General features: G+C 41.6%; 1 protein-coding gene across 1 annotated transcript in view; it reads left to right on the top strand.

Annotated features, from left to right (window-relative positions):
• PAPPA2 (pappalysin 2) overlaps positions 1-19,592 on the top strand; it is a gene marked incomplete at both ends in the record, with an annotated part of 161,357 nt that overhangs the window by 58,320 nt on the left and 83,445 nt on the right. The window contains 3 exons of the mRNA XM_081325236.1: positions 7,886-8,179; positions 9,513-9,705; positions 15,643-15,764. Coding sequence (XP_081181362.1) covers positions 7,886-8,179; positions 9,513-9,705; positions 15,643-15,764 — 609 coding nt within the window. The remainder of the gene's footprint in view (positions 1-7,885; positions 8,180-9,512; positions 9,706-15,642; positions 15,765-19,592) is intronic.

Below are 19,592 nucleotides of genomic sequence, written 5' to 3'. Positions count from 1 at the left end.
TTTCTTGTCCCACTCTTCAAAGACCTTTGTTTCTAATTTTGTAGTATTTTGTGTCAGTTTGTAAATAGCAGTCCTAAAGGCAAGGTTTTTTTTCTTTTTTACATGGACTTTAGTGTCTAATTTAAATCATAATATTTCTTATGTCTTTATAACTTGCAGTAGTCAAAACAATTCTCGTTCTCACAAAAATGAATTTATTTTGTATCGTTAGTTCAAAAATCTTATAGTACAAATTTCAGTATTCCAAATTTGTCTGCATACTTAAGTTGTTTATAACTTTTTTTAGTTCTAAATCTTGTTTAGCCTTTTGCCATTTATTTCAAATTCTTTATGTTCTTACTGTAAATTTATAATTATTTTTTTATTTTGTTTAGGAATAAAGATACATTTACCAGGTGACTTTTCAAAGTTGCCAATCCAAAGACCTCTAAAGCCTTAGGATATTTTAAAAGCTATTTCCAAAAGTGATTAGAAGCAAGGTTAGGAAATCTAATGTCCTATAAACAGGGCTTTTTTTCTAAAAAAAAAAAAAGGTGCCGGAACACTCATCTTGGTGGGTGCAGGAGGCGGGGATGGGGGTGGAGGGCAGCGCTGCTGCGGTCACGGGCGTGAGGGATATTGGCAGCAGGCTGTCCCCCGGGGCCGGAGCCATTGCGGCTGGTGCAGTGGGAGCAGCGGGGCCCGCTCTATACGGTGGGGCTGTGCGGGGCGGGCGACAGAGGCGTGGTGGGCCAGGCAATGCAGGGCGGGCACTTAGGCACACAGGGCGAGGCGACGGTGGCACAGTCCAGCACAGGGTAGGCCACCAGCCTGGCTGACATGGTTGAGCACAAGGAAGGAGTGCACATGGACTCCACAGAACCCACTGGTTTGTCTGACCCAGGATTACGCGGAGACAGCAGGTTCAGCTATTCGGTTTATTGGGGTACACCAAGGCAAAAACAGTGGGGTTACAACTCCCTTATATAGTCCGCAGAATGTTGGTTCCGCCAATCACTGGACCCGCAGCTTCCCGCTTGACGGCAGGGCCAATCGTCTGCGTTGGTTCTTGACAGCGAGGGACCGCGTGTGGAGCTGTCAAAAGCTGCGCCTGCGTGTTGGCTGCCGGCAATTTGACAGCTGTCAAATTGCCGCGTGCTGAACTGTCAAATGGGAGTTTACCTCACGAACCAATTTCCAACTTGCTGTAATACAACTATTTCATATGTTAATAATAAGTGAACACTTATAACAATAACTGATAAATACATATCACCCCTTACCCCTCCCCTGAACTGGTGCCGTTTCTTACTCTTTGTTGTTGTGATTTGCCCCCCCACTCGATTATGGTACCTTGTAACCATTTAGGACCTGTTGTATAATTACGGGCCCAAACTGTTTGTCCAATTGCAAATGTTCTTGATGGAAGGGGATGTTCCGTTTCGAAGTTGCTCCTGTCCAGGTGCATTCTGTCTAGACGAGTGGTTAGTCTTCGTCCCCATCGTAGTTCCGCCGGCGATTTTCCGGTGGTGGTACACGGTGTGGAGTGTTGGGCGAGAAGGTACTGGGAGAGTCTGCGGTGCCAGTCGCCTTGAACGATTTTTCTGAGGGCGTCTTTAGTGGTTCTTACCATGACTTCAGCCATCCCGTTAGAGGAGGGGTGGAAGGGCGCTGATGTTACGTGTTTAATAGAGTTGCCCCTCGTGAATATCTGGAATTCGCGGGATGTAAATTGTGGTCCATTGTCAGTGACAAGTGTGTCAGGGAGACCATGTGTTGCAAAAAACCCTCTTAGAGCTTGAATTGTATTGTGAGAGGTGGTGCTATGGATTGGGGCAATTTCTAGCCATTTAGAAAAACTATCGACTGCTATGAGAAATGTTTGACCTTGGAAGGGTCCCGCAAAATCCAGGTGGACCCTTGACCAAGGGTTCTTAGTTACCTCCCACCTGTGTGGTGTGTTTTGTGGTGGGGCCGATCTTGTCAGCTGGCAAGGGTAGCAACCAGCGACGTACTGTTCGATGTTGGAATCTAGGTCCGGCCACCACACATAGCTTCTAGCTAAGGCTTTCATTTTTACGATCCCCGGATGGCCTTCGTGCAAAGTTATTAATGTCCTTTCCCTGTGCTTTTGGGGAACTACCACCCTGTTTCCCCATAGGAGGCACCCTAAATGTGCAGAGAGTTCATGACGCCTAACATAGTATGGTTTGAATTCCTCTCCGGGGCATGAGTTTGGCCAACCTGCAGAGACCCATTGGTATATTCTGCTGCAAACTCTGTCCGAGGCTGTGGCTGTGGAAATGTCCTTAGCTGTCAGCGGGGTGTCAGGCAATTCTGAGATTGCCAGGATCCGCCCTGCTGGGGCTGGGTCTGGGTCAGATTCAGGCAGGGGAAGTCTGCTAAGCCCGTCAGCGTGCCCTAGTTCTTTGCCCGGTTTGTGGACTAATTTGAAGGAATACGCTGATAAGAAAGTTGACCAGCGTAATGTTCTGGGTGAGAGTATTTGTGGGGTTAGCTTGTTCCACGTGAATATGCCCAGAAGGGGTTTGTGATCTGTGAATATGGTGAATGTTCTACCGTATAGGTAGTCGTGGAACTTTTTAACCCCCGCAACGATGGCAAGCGCCTCTCTATCTATTTGGGCGTAATTCCTTTCTGCTTTAGTTAGGGTCCTAGAATAGAATGCTATGGGTTTTTGTTCACCTGAGTCTGACAGATGACTTAATACTGCCCCAATACCATAAGGTGATGCATCGCAGGCGATGCAGAGGGGAAGGTCCTCTCTGAATAGTGTTACTGTTGAGCTGAGGCATAGGGCATTTTTGAGCTTTTTGAAACTGGCATCGTGTTCGGATGTCCAGAGCCAAGGGCGACCCTTATCTAGGAGGCGGTGCAGTGGCTCGGCTAGGGTTGCTTTGTGTGGTAGAAATGCATGATAAAAGTTTAAGAGACCTAAGAACGCTTGCAATTCCTGCTTATTTTTTGGTGCCGGGGCAGATTTGATAGCTTTTACTTTAGCATCGGTGGGGTGTATCCCTTTGGCATCAATTTTATAACCTAAGAATTCAGTTGATGGGACTCCTATCTGGCATTTTTGTTTATGCAATTTGAGACCAGCTGTTCTGAATCTTGTCAGAACAGCTGACAAGCGCTCTGCTAAGTTTTCTTCGTTTTCACCAGCGATTAGGACATCATCAAAATAGGGGCATACCCCAGGAATTCCTTTTAACGTTTTTTCCATTATTTCTTGAAAAATTCCTGGGGCAGCCGAAATGCCAAATTGCAAGCGTTTGACTTTAAAAGCCCCGCGGTGGGTTACTATCGTTTGCGCATCTGCGGTTTCAGGAGTTACTGGAAGCTGCAAATACGCTTGCGCCAAATCCAATTTGGCAAACATGGCGCCGGACCTGATCGACGAGAGGACGTCCTTCACCGCGGGGATCGGGTAAGCATGTGCGTTTAATGCCCTATTTACTGTCGCTTTATAATCCGCGCATACGCGGATTTGGCCATTAGGTTTAATGGGAGTAACTATAGGGGTTTCCCAGGTCCCTCCCTCGGTGGGTTCTAGGACTCCTATTTTGACGAGGCGGTCCAGCTCGTCCTCAATTTTTTGTTTGAGGGCGAACGGAACCCTTCGAGCTCGGATTCTGATGGGAGGTATGTCTGGTTTTAACTTAAGGTTGATGGGGGGCCCTGTATAAGTTCCTAGGGAACCATCAAAGACGTCTGCAAATTGTTTGCAGACGTCTTCGAGGGTTGCGGCCTGTACCCTGTTGATGCCTGTTAGTTGAATGCCCAGTGCCCTGAACCAATCTAGGCCGATTAGGTTTGACCTGTTTTCTTGTGTTACTAGGACTTTGAGGGGCCCTCGGAATTTTTTGAATTCCACTAGAATTTCTGCCTGGCCCTTCAGGGGTATTGGGGACTTCTGGTAATCTGCTAGGTTCACCTGGGGTGGTTTTAAAGGAATTTGCCTCTTGTTAATCCGGCAAATTTCCTTGAAGGTCTGCCCTGATATGAGGGTGACAGCCGAGCCTGAGTCCACCTCTAGTTCACAAGGTACCCCTTGCAGTTTGGCTTTGATTTTTACTTTAGGGGTTAATTTGAGGTTGCCCCCCCTTCTGTTTTGTTAATAGCTAGTTCTAGGTGGTTTGGGGGTCTGATTTTTTTCCTGCCTCGGGGTGTCATACCTGGGGCTGTAGTTTCCACTTCGTGTAGCTCCCCCCGGTTGCGGCTTCTGCATGCGGTTTTGATGTGCCCCATTCTTCCGCAGTTGTGGCACCGAGCGTTTCTAAATCTGCAGGAGGACCTGATGTGGTTTCCCCCGCAGCTGGCGCATGTTACACGGGGGTCTCGGTTGGAACTCTTGGGTCTTGCCGCTTCCTTGTTGTCGGTTTTTCGGCTTTGGAGTTTTTCGAAGCGGCGGTGGATGGCGTCCACGTCGCTAAGATCTTCTATTTCGTCGTGGTCTCTGGGGACTGTTTCCCCGTGGGTTGCGGCCCTGGTTTGGTTTTGTTGAGCCCTGGTGTTGTCTTCCGCGTGCGTGTCTTCGTATGCCTGAATCTCTCTAGTGACTTCAGCTAGATTCAGGGCCGGTTTTGCCATTATTTTCTTTTGGAGGTGCTCATCTCGAAGGCCGATGACCAGTTGGTCCCTTATCCGGTCCTCCAGGTCCGGAAAGCGGCACCATCTGGCGGCCTGTCTCACTCCTGATATGAAGTCTGCTGCCGTTTCCCCGGGTTTTTGGCGACGCCTCGCGAACTGGACCCTCCAGTAGATTTCGGAGTGGGTCGGCATGTAGTGTTTGCTGAGCTTTTCTGTCAGCTCCGCATAGGTCACCTGCGCGACCGGCTCTGGGCTACACAGACCGACGGCCACATCGTACACTGCAGTTCCGCTGAGGTACAAGAGTGCCGCCGCTTTAGCTCGGTCGTCTGTTATCTTGCTGACTAGTAGGTAACCTTCAATTTGGCCAAGGTGCGATTCCCAACGCTCGGGAAATCGAGTATCAAACTCACGAATCTGACCGAACGCTGCCATACTGTCTCGGTTCTCCTTCGGCTTGCTTGTGGTGGAAGTTACAACTTCCCGTGACTTAGCTCAGAGCCTCCAGAAGGAACCCTTCCTAAGCTCAGTGACTTCAGCTAGCAAGCCGATCCCATCCTCGTCGCCAGTGGTTTGTCTGACCCAGGATTACGCGGAGACAGCAGGTTCAGCTATTCGGTTTATTGGGGTACACCAAGGCAAAAACAGTGGGGTTACAACTCCCTTATATAGTCCGCAGAATGTTGGTTCCGCCAATCACCGGACCCGCAGCTTCCCGCTTGACGGCAGGGCCAATCGTCTGCGTTGGTTCTTGACAGCGAGGGACCGCGTGTGGAGCTGTCAAAAGCTGCGCCTGCGTGTTGGCTGCCGGCAATTTGACAGCTGTCAAATTGCCGCGTGCTGAACTGTCAAATGGGAGTTTACCTCACGAACCAATTTCCAACTTGCTGTAATACAACTATTTCATATGTTAATAATAAGTGAACACTTATAACAATAACTGATAAATACATATCACCCACCTCCCACTCCTTGTCCTCTTTTACTTACCTAGTTGAGATGGTGTAGTTGGGCAGCAGGGAGGGATGCAAACTTCCTGCCAACTCACCTTTGCTGCAGACAACTTGCCGGTGCAACGTTTGCCGGCCGGGTCTTTTGGCGCTCTCAGCAGCAATTCCTATTGGCTTTCGAGTAGCATAGCTTGTGGGAGGGAGGGAGTAGCATAGTGTTGGAGCTCGTGGTCATGGTAAGCCATGGAGACACTAGGCAACATGACTTTTAGGGCAGTGGTGGTGATTTTATTACTTTTTTTTTAAAGTCTGTGCTCTGTCCAAGGGTGCTTGTCAGGCTGCATGTACAGGCTTGGTCTACAATTTATTTTGGAGCATTCAACTATCTAGAGCAGGCATGTCAAACTCATTTTGTTTGAGGCAACTTCTTATAAAAGAATTGCCATTAATTTGTTTTAATAAAATAATTTAAATCAATTTTTCACTTGATTTCAAATTAAATAAATTATATTGGTTGACAATGAGATTTTTTTTAGTACAATTGCCAAATGCAATAAACTGGTTTTAAGTATATGTTACTGGAAGGAAAAAGCAATCCCTGCTGCATTACTGATCCCAGAGAAGCATTTGCATGTATGTAGATATCCTTAGGGTGCTATAGTTATGGATGAGAAATATTGGTTGCAAAGTTGGCATTTCTGGATGTAATACAGATATTTTGGACTTAGTTTTGTTTCTTTGCATGTTTGATATTTTTAAAAAGGCATATGCTACTGACTATGCTTATGCACATATGTTACATCTTTTGCTAGGATACATGACCACTGCTTGTCCAGAATGTGAAAAGTGAAAGATTGTGACTAAACAAAATTTTAATGTACAGATAATACCACCAGAAATTATTTTAGCCTTTTTAATAAATGTTGTTATTGATGTTAAGCTCACCATGGAAAACATCATATATCGTTATGTATATAGTAGGTTAATTATTTAAAGACTGAAGTGCAACATAACTAGATTCTAAATAATCTATTTTTCAAAACACACAACAGTCCAAACAGTAAAAGTAAAGTCCAAATTAAGAATGTTTCATTCTTAAGAATTGTTTAATTTAAAGTGGTTTAGTTGTAATAGATGGTTAGATTCAAAATAGTTTTCAGTAGTACAAAATAGTACAAAAGATACTATTTTTTTCTAGCATCAGCTAAATTAGACATATTACATTGAGAAAAATGTTTCTCATTTCTTTCCTGTTACCTTTATGAAATCATCATTGCAGAGATGTTAACATAGGAAATAGATTATTTGGTTATCTAATTTTACCTTCCTAAAAGACAGTAGCAGATGAAAAATCTGAGGTTCCTTCCTGTTGGCTTTTTTGAATTAGCGGCTTTAGATTCTAAAAGAATAGTTCCTAAAGAAGTAACCCTGTAAATAGTTTTAATGTCTTCCTCTAGAGCAGGGGTAGGCAACCTTGGCTCTTTTATGACTCGTGGACTTCAACTCCCAGAATTCCTGAGCCAGCATGGAAACCTCTCCCTTTCCCTTCAGCATGGCTGGCTCAGGATTTCTGGGAGTTGAAGTCCACAAGTCATAAAAAAGAGCCAAGATTGCCTAGCTCTGCAGTAGGCTTAGGGGAGGGAGCGTCTTAGCTTCTTCTTCTTCTTCTTCTTCTTCTTCTTCTTCTTCTTCTTCTTCTTCTTCTTCTTCTTCTTCTTCTTCTTCTTCTTCTTCTTCTTCTTCTTCTTCTTCTTCTTCTTCTTCTTCTTCTTCTTCTTCTTCTTCTTCTTCTTCTTCTTCTTCTTCTTCTTCTTCTTCTTCTTCTTCTCAAAAAAAAAGGTGCCGGAACGCCGTTCTGAGTGTTCTATGAGAAAAAAAAAGCCCTGCCTATAAAAGGCATCACTGCAGTTGTGAGTTTGATTATTAATCCTTTTGTCTCTTGGCACTCAGACTGTTGAGATTGCTATCTTGTAGTTTACTTGCAAGGAACAGTCATTTGGGGTACATGTGAGTCCTCTCCTTGTTTGAAGAGGCTCCGAAGAAGGTCTAGAGAGGGTCTGAAGAACTGATCACTGCTGCAATTGTCATCTCTGCTCTCCATAGAGATATGTTTAGCTCACCAGGTGCTCACTTTGGATGGCCTTTACTTCAAACAACTTTCCAACTTGTTTATCTGCTTAGAATGCTAATATTTGGACATATGGGCCATAAAGAGCCCTTTCCCAGAAGTAGAGCTTATTTTCCATGGTATTTGTGCACAGGAATATATTCATTTATCTCAGAATTTGAGATCGCTTGCCCATATTCTTCTCTGTGAATTACATTTAGTTCACTTCCAATTTCAGGTGGAGTAGTTCTAAATCCAGCTTACTATGGGATGCCAGGTCATATAAATACTATGATCCATGAAATAGGACACGTCTTGGGACTCTATCATGTCTTTAAGGGTGTGGATGAAAAAGACTCCTGTGATGATCCATGCAGGGAGACTACACCATCCATGGAAACTGGAGATCTCTGTGCTGACACTGCACCTACACTCAAAAGCAAAGTCTGTCGGGATCCAGATCCTGTCAATGACACCTGCGGCCATACTTCTTTCTCTGGAACTCCCTTCAGCAATTATATGAGCTATACAGGTAAGGGAAGAAAGCACTATTCTTTCATCAGGTTCAGAGATGGGTATCAACTGGCATGTATAATCCAGAGATGCTGAGAGCCATGAAACATGGCAGCTAGAATTTGAGTGACAAAATCCTAGCTGCCCTGATTTCACTAAGGAATATTGGGAATAGGTTTGATCTAATGGTTAAGGTGACACACGAGAAACTGGGAGACTGAGTTTTAGTCCGGCCTTATGAAAGCTGGTTAGGTAACTTTGGGCCAATCACTTTCTCTCAGACCAACTTACCTCATATGATTGTTGTGCAGAAAATAGGAGGTGGAAAGACTGTTAGGTATGTCCACCATCTTGACTTATTTTACAAATAATAAAGGCAGAATAAAAGTAAAATAAAATAAGTACGAGCTCTTATGTTTAAAAATTTGGGTATCTTCAGTTTTAGTTCTAATAAATGGAACTGGTTGGAAAATTGAGTGGCAACTTCTAGCACCTCACACCCTCTTCTGCATTTACTGTGCAGAAAAACAGTGAAAAACAAGAGACTATATTTTATTGAATCCAATGTCAGTATTCTATATTTAGTTGTTTTCTTTTTTTTGTGCTTGGGCATTCAATTATATTTCATTAGAGATAATTACCCTCTCTTCTGTTCCCTTCAGTTTGGGGGCATCTTGGCAAGGCTTTTCAGACTGGGGTCAATTGATAGTGTTTGAGTACTGTATTTCCTCTGTTCAGAACCTTGGAGATCACTCACTCATTATTTCTGAAAATGTATATATTATTTATGCTTTAAGTATTCTTCCTTCCTAGGCCTCACAGTTGCCTGTAGTGTTCAGTAGCAAGGAAGACACTATTGATTGCTTGCCAGAGGATATGTGATTAAATACTACAGATGGAGTGCCATCTTTTGGCAAATGGAAGGAATAACATTCAACAGGGAGAATTTTAGAGGCATCTATGTCAGGGAGAATGTAAATACTCTAAAAAAATGTGTAGGAGAATTTTTGGGATGATGAAAATATCTGAAAAAGCAAAGAAAGAGAAAGAGTTCAGAGGATGGATATTCAAATGGATGAAAGAGATAAAAACTGTTTCAAGGCCAAGAGGCAGTGGATATAATCACAATAACAAAAACTTTGGTTTAGTTTTAGAAAAGGGTTTGAAACTGCATAGTACTGGGCAAGATTCTTAAAGGACATTATAGGATCTAATTTTACTCCAGGTTTTCAAAATAGGATGTCTGCTCTGGCCGTGAAAGGGATTTACTTAGATTTCTTGCCCTAACTCCTCATCTGAATCCTGTATTCTTTTTCAAATTGTTTAGTAAGCTGCCTTTCTTACTCCCACAGATGACAATTGCACAGACAGTTTTACTCCAAACCAAGTGGCACGAATGCATTGCTATCTGGATCTGGTATACCAGCAGTGGACTCAGAGCACAAAACCTGCTCCTGTCCCTTTGCCGCCGATGGTGGTTGGTCAGAGCCAGGATACGCTCACCATACACTGGCTACCTCCCATTAGTGGAATGCTTTATGAAAGGTAAGTGAGTAGTAATAGGTGAAGGGAAGGTAGGTATCTTAGAAAACCACACACAACACATACATACAAATACACACACACACACACACAGAGAGAGAGAGAGAGAGAGAGAGAGAGAGGAAGAGGAGTCGCAACACTTCTCGTTATCCTTGGTTTACACACAGTAGCACTTTCTATTCCTTTTTTAGCTGCAGCGGTTACAGTCCACAGGCCCAACCTCAGATTTCAACCTTTAAGTTCTGTCTTCACTCTGCTTTCTACTTGAAGGAGAAAAATACTCTTTAAGACATTGGTTCTCTTGCTATTGCTATTGAGGATGCTTCAGAAAAACATCCCTCTTAGAAAATAATTTCTAGGTATCAGTTCAGTTATAAATTTCAGTACTTATGTCTCTCCTATCTTGTTTAAAGTTAAACTGCCAATCATCTCTTTTTACACAATTTATAACTTTAAGGATGTCTACTGTTATCCTAGGGGTTTTGGATTGCAATTAAACTTGATGTGAGGTGGGTTGAATTCCAAAACAACTGGAGGGTCCAATTTTGGTTTTCTTTCTCTCAATAGATTCAAGAACTTTAACTGATAGTCCTAATTGTTAGGTCAAATGTAATAATCTATTAATCTAGAAGGGTGAGCTAAAGGTGGTCCCCGTACTTCAAGATGTTGAGAAATCCTGTTGGCACATCATTAGGATTAACAACTGCATTTTATTATGTATGAGAGCAAGCGAATAGTCCTTTGTGCACTGTCCCAGAACATCTGACTTAAGATGAAGCTGAAAATCTAAAATAGTGGTACTTACATGGTCTATGGAAATCCAGATGTTGCTACTGTCACTACTGAGCCCCTTTGAGCCAGTTTCTAATCCTTCTAGTAATATATTCCAAAAGCCTCCTTATGTTTTACTATTATTGAGCTTTATGCTTTATTATTATTTGCATCACAGCATTTCTCTTCTGGTGCTGGGATGACAATAGTAGAATTGTTCACTTTCTTTTTTTAATAAATAAAGTTTATCTTTGGATGTAATAGTAAATTGGAAATATACTCAGATTGAAAATGTTCCCCTTAAAATTAAGAGAGAGGCAATGTTTAGTATTAGAGCTGGTATTAGTGCTGTGCCATTGTTTTTCAGAATATATACAGCAATGTCTGCTGGGGGAAAAAATACCTTAAAACCATTTTTTCCCAGCCTCGGTGTTTTTTATGTATGTTTAATTCCTAGAATGCTTAGCTAACTTGACCTAAGGCCATGAGAATTGCACTTCAAAATATTTGGAGGGGACCAGGTTAAGAATCTTGGAGCAAGCAAGATTCTTGACCCAGCAATACCCCAGCAGACTGATTTTGTCAACATTGTTTTGACCGTGATTTGCAGTGTTCCTTCTGTTGTCCCCTTTCACCACTGTGCGCACGTAGTTCTTTCAATGGGAAGTTGTTTACATGAACATGTGTACCTTGGGAAAGCTGCATTGGCCTTCTACTGAGGAATTTAAGGAGGCAAAGAAGGTGATGAAGATGATTTGGCAATTTCTCTCAGCTGTTTGCCAGTTGGCAAAATGTTTTCTGGGCTTTATATATGAAGGGAGTTAGAGGAACAGACACTTATTTATACAGCTGTTATTCCAAACATGAACGGATTTTGATCTTTCTGCAATAATAGACAGGAGACTTAGAGCTATGCTGGAGATGTATATGTAACTGCAGGTGTGTGTGTGTGTGTGTGTGTGTATGTGTATATGTGTATATGTGTATATATGTATATGTATATATATATGTTTTCTGAGGTTTTCGCGGGTGTTTGTATGTAGATCTTTGGTCATTCGGGTTTTTTCCCAGTACACACTCTCACTAACGTACTAACAGCCAACGGATTCCAAAGAAACATGATTACCAACTTAATCCGAAGAGAGACACCCACAAAAATCCAAGACAGAGAACAAGAAAATGGCAAAGCCCTCCTCCCATACTTAAAAGGGATCACAGACAGAATCAGCAAGATCCTCCAGAAACACAACATCAAAACAGCATTCTGCACAGACAGAAAAGTATCCACCATCCTAAGACACCCCAAAGACATAATTGGGTTAGAAAACCAAGGAGTATATGAAATCCCATGCACCACCTGCCCCACCACATACATCGGACAGACCAACAGAAGAATAAGTGCACGCATTGAAGAGCACAGGAACTCATTCAGAAAGGGAGAACAAACTTCATCCCTGTTCCAACGCTTTAAAGCCACTGGACACGAAATTGATTTTAAAAAAAACCAGAACTATCGCCAAAATTTAACATTTTAACAGCAGAATAATCAGAGAAGCCATCGAGATAGAAAAACGCCCCCACAGCATGAACAAACGAGATGATACCTCTTGCCTACCAGCCATTTGGAAACCCGCCTTGATTGACAGACGGGTCCCAACCACCAAGAATGATACCAGACCCAAACTCATGATAACATCACATGACATCACCACCACACAACCATTCAAAAAGCAAATCCGAACCCACAACGAGAACGACAAACAACCACAAAACAGAAACCTAACTACAGCTGCAACATTAGCCACTTTAAACCCCTCCAAACCACACAATAAGCAAACTGACACCCACTATTAAAACATGGCACCATCACAAACATGGAGCCGAACAAAAGCAGCACAACTCACCAGTTCAGGTCTAAGGCTGGCAGCTGAGACCAGCCCATCCACTCAAAACACATCCCCACCCAATCAGAACACAGCCCCCATTCAAAACACACTCCCACCCAATCAGAACACACTTAATCCCCCACCCAATCAGAGCACACCTCCACCCACAGAACACACCCCCTCTGGCAGTTTAAAAAAGAGGAACAAACAGCCACTACAACATGCTTCTCCCAGAAGAAGGAAGCAGAAGCCACCAGCCTGATGATGACGGATGACTTAACACATATCTCCCTTGCCTCTCAGCTAACAAAGCGAGAAAGAGCCTGTGGCCTAGACGTTAAACAACTGCCCAATGTGCAATCGGCCCAGGTTCGAATCTCAGAAGGGTATGGCTGACTGATGAGAACAAATAAGTTTGAAATGGCCATATCGGTCTCCCGTTAATTCTTTGTTAGCAATCCAAAAAAATTACACACACACACACACACACACACACACACACACACACACACACACACATATATATATCAGGAACATGAATGATTGGAGATCATCAGCAGGCTTTGGTATGTGTGCTATATAAAGAACATTTACCCCCAATAGTTGAAAGCTTCATGCAAACAAGGTGTATCCTTGCTGTTAATGTGAGTGAAGCAGCTTTTCATAGAATCATAGAGCCACAAGATCGTAGGGATGGTGGTGATCCTAGAGATCATCTAATCAAGGGGTCTTCAAACTCGGCCCTCAGCCAGGCAAACTCAGCCTGCCTGTCTGAGGAATTCTGGGAGCTGAAGTCCACGAGTCATAAAAGGGCCGAGTTTGAAGACCCCTGATTTAATCCATTCTTTGCCCAGTCTTGGATCTGGCAGTACATCTGTGTCAAATAACAATCTAGGCCATGTTTGAAGACTTCTAGTGAAGGAAAATTCCCCACTTCATATGGCAGCCTATACTAGTGGGTGACAGCTTATACAAACATGAAATTCCTCCTCCTGTGTAGCCTGATTGAGTATCCTCATATATTTAACCTAGTGGTTCTGGTCCTATCCCTAGGGACAGTAAGTCTATTTATCCTTTAATATATTGTGAAATCTAGACACATAAACCATCTATTGCTCCATCTTCTCAGTTCTTCTCACTGTATTTCAGTACAGTGATAGTTATATATTTAAATAGCAGCACTTTTTTAATTAATGGGGAGGATGGATAAATAGTAGCTTTTCTAGCCATCAACTTCTTGGTTGGCTGCCTAGCTTTTGTTTCTAGCAGCCATCACAGTTCTCTTGTTAGCTTTTTTTTTCTTGGAAAATGGTAATGTTATTTGGATTATGTCCAAGGAAAATGTAAATCACAAACTACGTGTGGACAGAAAGGCAACATTTCTGAACTCCCCTGGCATATTCTTCAGCTCAAGGAGTGGCAGGCATTTTACTTGCTGGTTTTACTAAACCAGGGAGTATTTTTTCAGCATTTTGAAAGCTTGGGAGTGCATGTGTTTGTTTGCATGTGAAAGAGGAAGATCTCTGGTTGCCTTGATTTCCCTTCTTATTGAACTGAGATACATGCAGCAGGTGGCAGCAGAACAAGAGAAACAAGATCCCTTCTGTATAAAAAAAGGGGGGGGATTGGTTTGGGAATACAATCTTCCTAAGATGTCACACTTGCTATCTCTTTAAGGGTAAGCCAAAAATACATAGAGCACAGAAGAAGAGTAAGTGCCAAGTAATTTAAAGGCACAAAGTAAGGACAAGAAAAATAAAAATAGTGAATACTAGTTTAAACCAATACTGTTGCTATTAACACCTTTCCATATGTTCTCTTTGTAAATTGACATTGCTTCCACCAGTTCCACATACCACTTAAAACACCACATTTCCTTATTTTAATTCCTGCTTATTACTGAACTATTCAGTAAGCATTCCATTTATTTGCACTCATGCTTTTTTCATGTATCTCTTTTATCACATTCAACAGTTTTCACTTTCACATTCACACAAAATGTTCCATACCTCTTGCCAGTTTCTTTTATTCTATAATTCCTTTAAATCTCTAGAATTACTATAAACTTTTATTTTCAGACTCACACTACACCTCTCAAATATTGTTTATTATTGCTTTATTTTTTTCAATTATATCTCTTCCAAACATCTGTCTTGCCATATTTAATAAGCTAGTCTCGTGAAGTCTTTGTATGCACTATTTCTGTATGGAAGCTTTTATGAAATAATCACAGTTCTCCTTCATTCCTGAGTCTCCAAATGTCCCAATCACTTTTTTCTGTACTCTCTCATCTCATTTTTATCTATAATGCTATAAATTAGAATGATTTTTTTCTCTGAATCTTACTCATTCAGAAGGTTGTACAGTTGTTTTCAGAATTTTGCTCATTCTTAGCATGCATCTGTGAACAAACAAATGGCTTCTACTTTTTGATGCACCCTGATAACAATCCCAATAATACCTATTTATATTTTCTAATATATATTTCATCTTTTTCATTCATAATTAACCTAGATATTCATTACTCTGCATGCATTGTTTAGTTCCACTTTACATGATTAGTTCAAATTCAGTCAGATTTATATTTACATTGCATCTCTTTTCTCTTAAGTTGACAGATCCACAATATATTCTTTCTTTCATTTCTCTCTCACCCCCATATTCTTTGTTTGTTTTCTCATCTCACACAAATAATTCTGGATAGCATAGTTCATGCTCTTTATTCCTCTTATATGTTAAGGTGCAGTCTTCAAGACACCATGGTCAACACCAGATGAGCCAATTCATGTCTCTGCAATTAATTATAGCTTTTGTCATTTGAATCTTGCAAATAATGCTTTTAGTAAGACATAGAAGGGGTAGATTACCTTGCCAGTCTTAGTCATGCTGTGCCACGTTCAGTATTCCCCGTGAATGATGATAAGTCAGCTTGGCATATTTGCTTAATATGACTGAAGTGCCACCAAAGCCAGTTGTACCCCATACTAATTTATGAAAAATTAAAGTTTCTGATCTAAGACTATCTTAAAGTTGTCTGCATCCCATCAACTAAAAAATAAGGCACAATATTGGCACATGTGTAGGATGCTCAGACTTTGTCTATATCTTGTATTAAGAGAACTCATGGAAGTATAAGAAAGAAGTTATACCTTGAGATGGTGGCATAAAAATTTAATAATAATTTAAAAGAGGTTGGGGAGAATTCTGAAAAAAATGTCTGAATGAAAAAGGAATTAACACATTCATTTCTCTTCCTTCTCTCCCTTTCTTTCTCTGTTGTTAGAGAATCAGGGAATCTCTGCGGAAATTGTGCTGAAGATGGAACTTTCAGCCAGTATGTACATGAAGCCTCTTCTCCTCTGATCTGTGACTCTTCTGGCTATTGGACTCCAAAGGAGGCAGTAGGTAAACGTCTCAGATCTTTTTTTCTATGACAAAGGGATTATCAGATATGACTGGGTAACCCATCAGCTGTTGCTGTATATTCTGCCAGAATGCAGGCCAATAAATAAACTTGAAGAGCTTCAGTGGAGCTGTGCAAAGTCTTTTGAGTGTCTCCAGCTGTTTGGTGGCTTTGAGAAGTGAATTCAGAGGAGGCAATCTAGAGAAGTTCTCTTTTCCTCTTTCTCTTCAAAAACAAAATGAAATAACAATGCAGATCAGTATAATACCATGTAAATTAATTATGTGGTATAGCTTTAAAAGAAACAGTGCAAGCTTTCGACTGCCTTAAGGTTCTGAGTAAAATTTTTCTTTCTGGCCCTAGTCTATAGATTGCTTAAACTGTTGTAAAGGTGAGTTGAAATGTATGTGCTGGAGAAAAGGGGAAAGAGAAAAATTATTTGGAAATTATTGAGAGTACACCTATCGTATGTGAAGGTATATAGTTACTTCAGGAGCCTAAAGATGGAGAGAAAAGGTAAGATTATAAAAAATAAGAAGAGAATCCCATACAACCTTTCCAGGATGATAATAAATAAGTTATTCATGCTAGTATATTGACTGTACAGGCAGTCTTTGATTGAGCCCACAACTGAGCCCAAAATTTCAATTTCTAAGTGACGTTAAGTGAATTGCACCTCATTTTACAACCTTTTTTTGCCACGCTTGTTAAGCAAATCACTGCAGTTGTTAAGTAAATCATGCCATCTTTAAGTGAATCTGGCTGCCCCCATTGACTTTGCTTGTTGGAAGTCGGCTGGGAAGATTACAAATGGTGATCACAGGAGCCTGGGACACCGCAACTGTCATAATTTTGATTTTGATTGTGTGACCATGGCAATGTTACAAAGATAGTAACTGAAAGTGTGAAAAATGGCCATAAGTCACTGTTTTCAGTGCTGTTGTAACTTCAAATTGTCACTAAATGAACAGTTGTAAGTCAAAGACTACCTGTATTCTCTTGAAATGCAAAACTAAAAATTTGAAACCATGGTTTATTGAATGGATTCCTTGCACATAAAGTTAACTCTACATGATAGGGCTATGATCAAAAGCAAATAAAACCCTTTATGTGAATGCAGCCATTATTTCATCAGTGTTTGCAAGCTGCTGAAAGCAAGAGCACATTATTGTGCCCACATTGCAGAATGGAAATTACTTGGACAAGATCAGAAATTAAGATGCTCTTGTGACCTGTTCTTTAAATCCATTTGCCAGAACTGTGGGAAAGGGTTGCAGCAGTAATCAACATGGTCTAGTACAGTATCCTTATGCGCCCACCAATTTTTCTGTCCCGATGCTCCCTGCAGTTCTATTTTCTTGTGTTTCCAGTAAGGTTTTAGTGATGCTGGTGGGGAAATATACTGTACGCCACATAATATTCTGCCCTGTTTTACTGTGCTAGGAAGAGAGCCAGAGAAAAGCATATGTACAATGATTTCACTTGCAAAGAAGAAGGTAAACTAGAGATCTGTAACTTCTTTGAACTCCTTCTCTCCCCCTTCCTTTGCATTCTGACAAAAGAAGCAAAGATCTGGCTGTCTTCTGGTGTATGTATGTATGTATGTATGTATGTATGTATGTATGTATGTACTGTATGTATGTATAGATAGATAGATAGATAGATAGATAGATAGATAGATAGATAGATAGATAGATAGATAGATAGATAGATAGATAGAGATAGAGAGAGCCAGTTTAGTTGAGTGGTCAAGGCATCAGGCTAGAAACTGGGATACTCTGAGTTCTAGTCCCGCTTTGTGCATGAAGACATTTGGGCCAGTCCCTCACTCTTAATCCCAGGAAAGAGGCAGTGGCAAACCGCTTCTGAAAGACCTTGTCAAGAAAACTGCAGGGATTGTCCAAACAGTGTCAGAATTGGACACAATTGGAAGAAGGAAAAAAGTACACACACACACACACACACACACACACACACACACACACACAGAGAGAGAGAGAGAGAGAGAGAGAGAGAGAGAGAGAGAGAGAGATAAAACCCAGATACCTACTGTAATTCATTGTTTGCTGTTTTTGTCAGTTATCTGAAAAGGTATAGTCCAGGGAAAGTGGTATTGTACAACTTCGCTGACTAATTTTTTCCCCTCTCTGCCTCAGGCATTTTTTGACACTGTATATAGGAGACAATTATAGGAGGCAATTTCTAATTGGCAGGCATCTTGTCTGCCCTAAGTTCAGGGATACCAGGTAACCCCTAGATTGTGCCCATGAAACTCAGTAGCAAAATGTCAGTTGTTAGCAGTGCAAAAAGCAATCACTATATAAAGATTCCACAAGTTTAATTTATCCATTTTGTATGTAAGTTGAAATTTTACAAAAGGGAAAAAGTAATAATTCTGCCAACTGCCAGGAGTTTGATTCTGACCAGCTCAAGGTTGACTCAGCCTTCTATCCTTATGAGGTCTGTAAAATGAGGACCCAGATTGTTTGGGACAATATGCTGACTCTGTAAACAGCTTAGAGAGGGTTGTAAAGCACTATGAAGTGGTATACTGCAGGGCTTTTCAACCTTTTCACCCACTGTACCACTTTTAGGATATTATTATTATTATTATTATTATTATTATTATTATTATTATTATTATTATTATTATTATTATTATTGTTGTTGTTGTTGTTGTTGTTGTTGTTGTTATTATTATTATTATTATTTGGATTTATATACCGCCCCTCTCCTGAAGGACTCGGGGCGGTGTACAGGGCAATTAAAACACTATATACAACACATAATATACAAAAATTAAAATAAATTAAACCAAGTAGCCCTAAACAATAAAACACATTCTAAATTTAAAATTTAAAATCTAAAACCCCAGTCCCTCAGTCCAGGCCGGCAAGTTCAAATAGCCAAGTCTTCAGGTCACGGTGAAAAGAGCGAAGGTCGGGAGCCATCCGAGGCTCAACAGGGAGCTGATATGGCAACATCCGAGTACCACCAGTCGCCTAGCAAGGTGTCAAAAACTTGATGACCAAAAAAAAAAAGGAAAAAAAGTGATGAACTACAGGTAGTCCTCGACTTACAATAGTTCTCTTAGTGACTGTTCAAAGTTACAGAGGCACTGAAAAAAGTGCCCCCCCAAGCCACTGCCTGGCGGTGGGGTGGGGGGTGTTTGGTTTTTATTCCCCCTCAGCTGCTGGGTGGTTGCAGCAGGTTTTGGTCACTTCACATGACCCTGGGACATTGTGACCGTCATAAATATGAATCAGTTGCCAAGCATCTGAATGTAAATCACAAGACCCTGGAGATGCTGCAACATTCCAGCTGATCGGTGCTTCTGGGCTCAGTAGAAGTGCCAGGATCAGCGCCGAACTCCAGCTGGAGCCTGGCGCTGATCCTGGCGCTTCCACTGAGCCCTGACAGCCTTGAAGAAGCGTCGATCAGCTGGAAAGCGGCACTGATCCTGGCACTTCCGCTGAGCCCTAACATCCCTGCAGCTCCAGCCATCTCTCGCTCAGGCTTGTGCGGTGCTGCCACTTGTTCAGCTCATTCCCCTCCCCCGCTACCACTTTTGTAGGATCGTCACGTACCACCTGCTAGGTGCCAATCTACCACAGGTGGTACCCGTACCACTGGTTGAAAAGCCCTGGTATACTGTATAAGTGTTATTTCTATTGCTATTATTCAGATTTCTATTCTACCCTTTTTTTCAGCAATGCTAGTTTTTCCGAAATAATATATTATATGAGAAATTAGGATGCCATGCTCCAATCAAATTTATTTACATTTTGATATCAGAAATAAAATTTGAAGTGGATTAAAAAATTGGCTCA

The sequence above is a fragment of the Vipera berus genome (genome assembly GCF_964194415.1).
Source record: "Vipera berus genome assembly, chromosome: 3".
NCBI lineage: Eukaryota > Metazoa > Chordata > Lepidosauria > Squamata > Viperidae > Vipera > Vipera berus.
The sequence above is the reverse complement of the archived record's forward strand: the minus strand, read 5'-3'. Positions and strand labels throughout refer to the sequence as shown.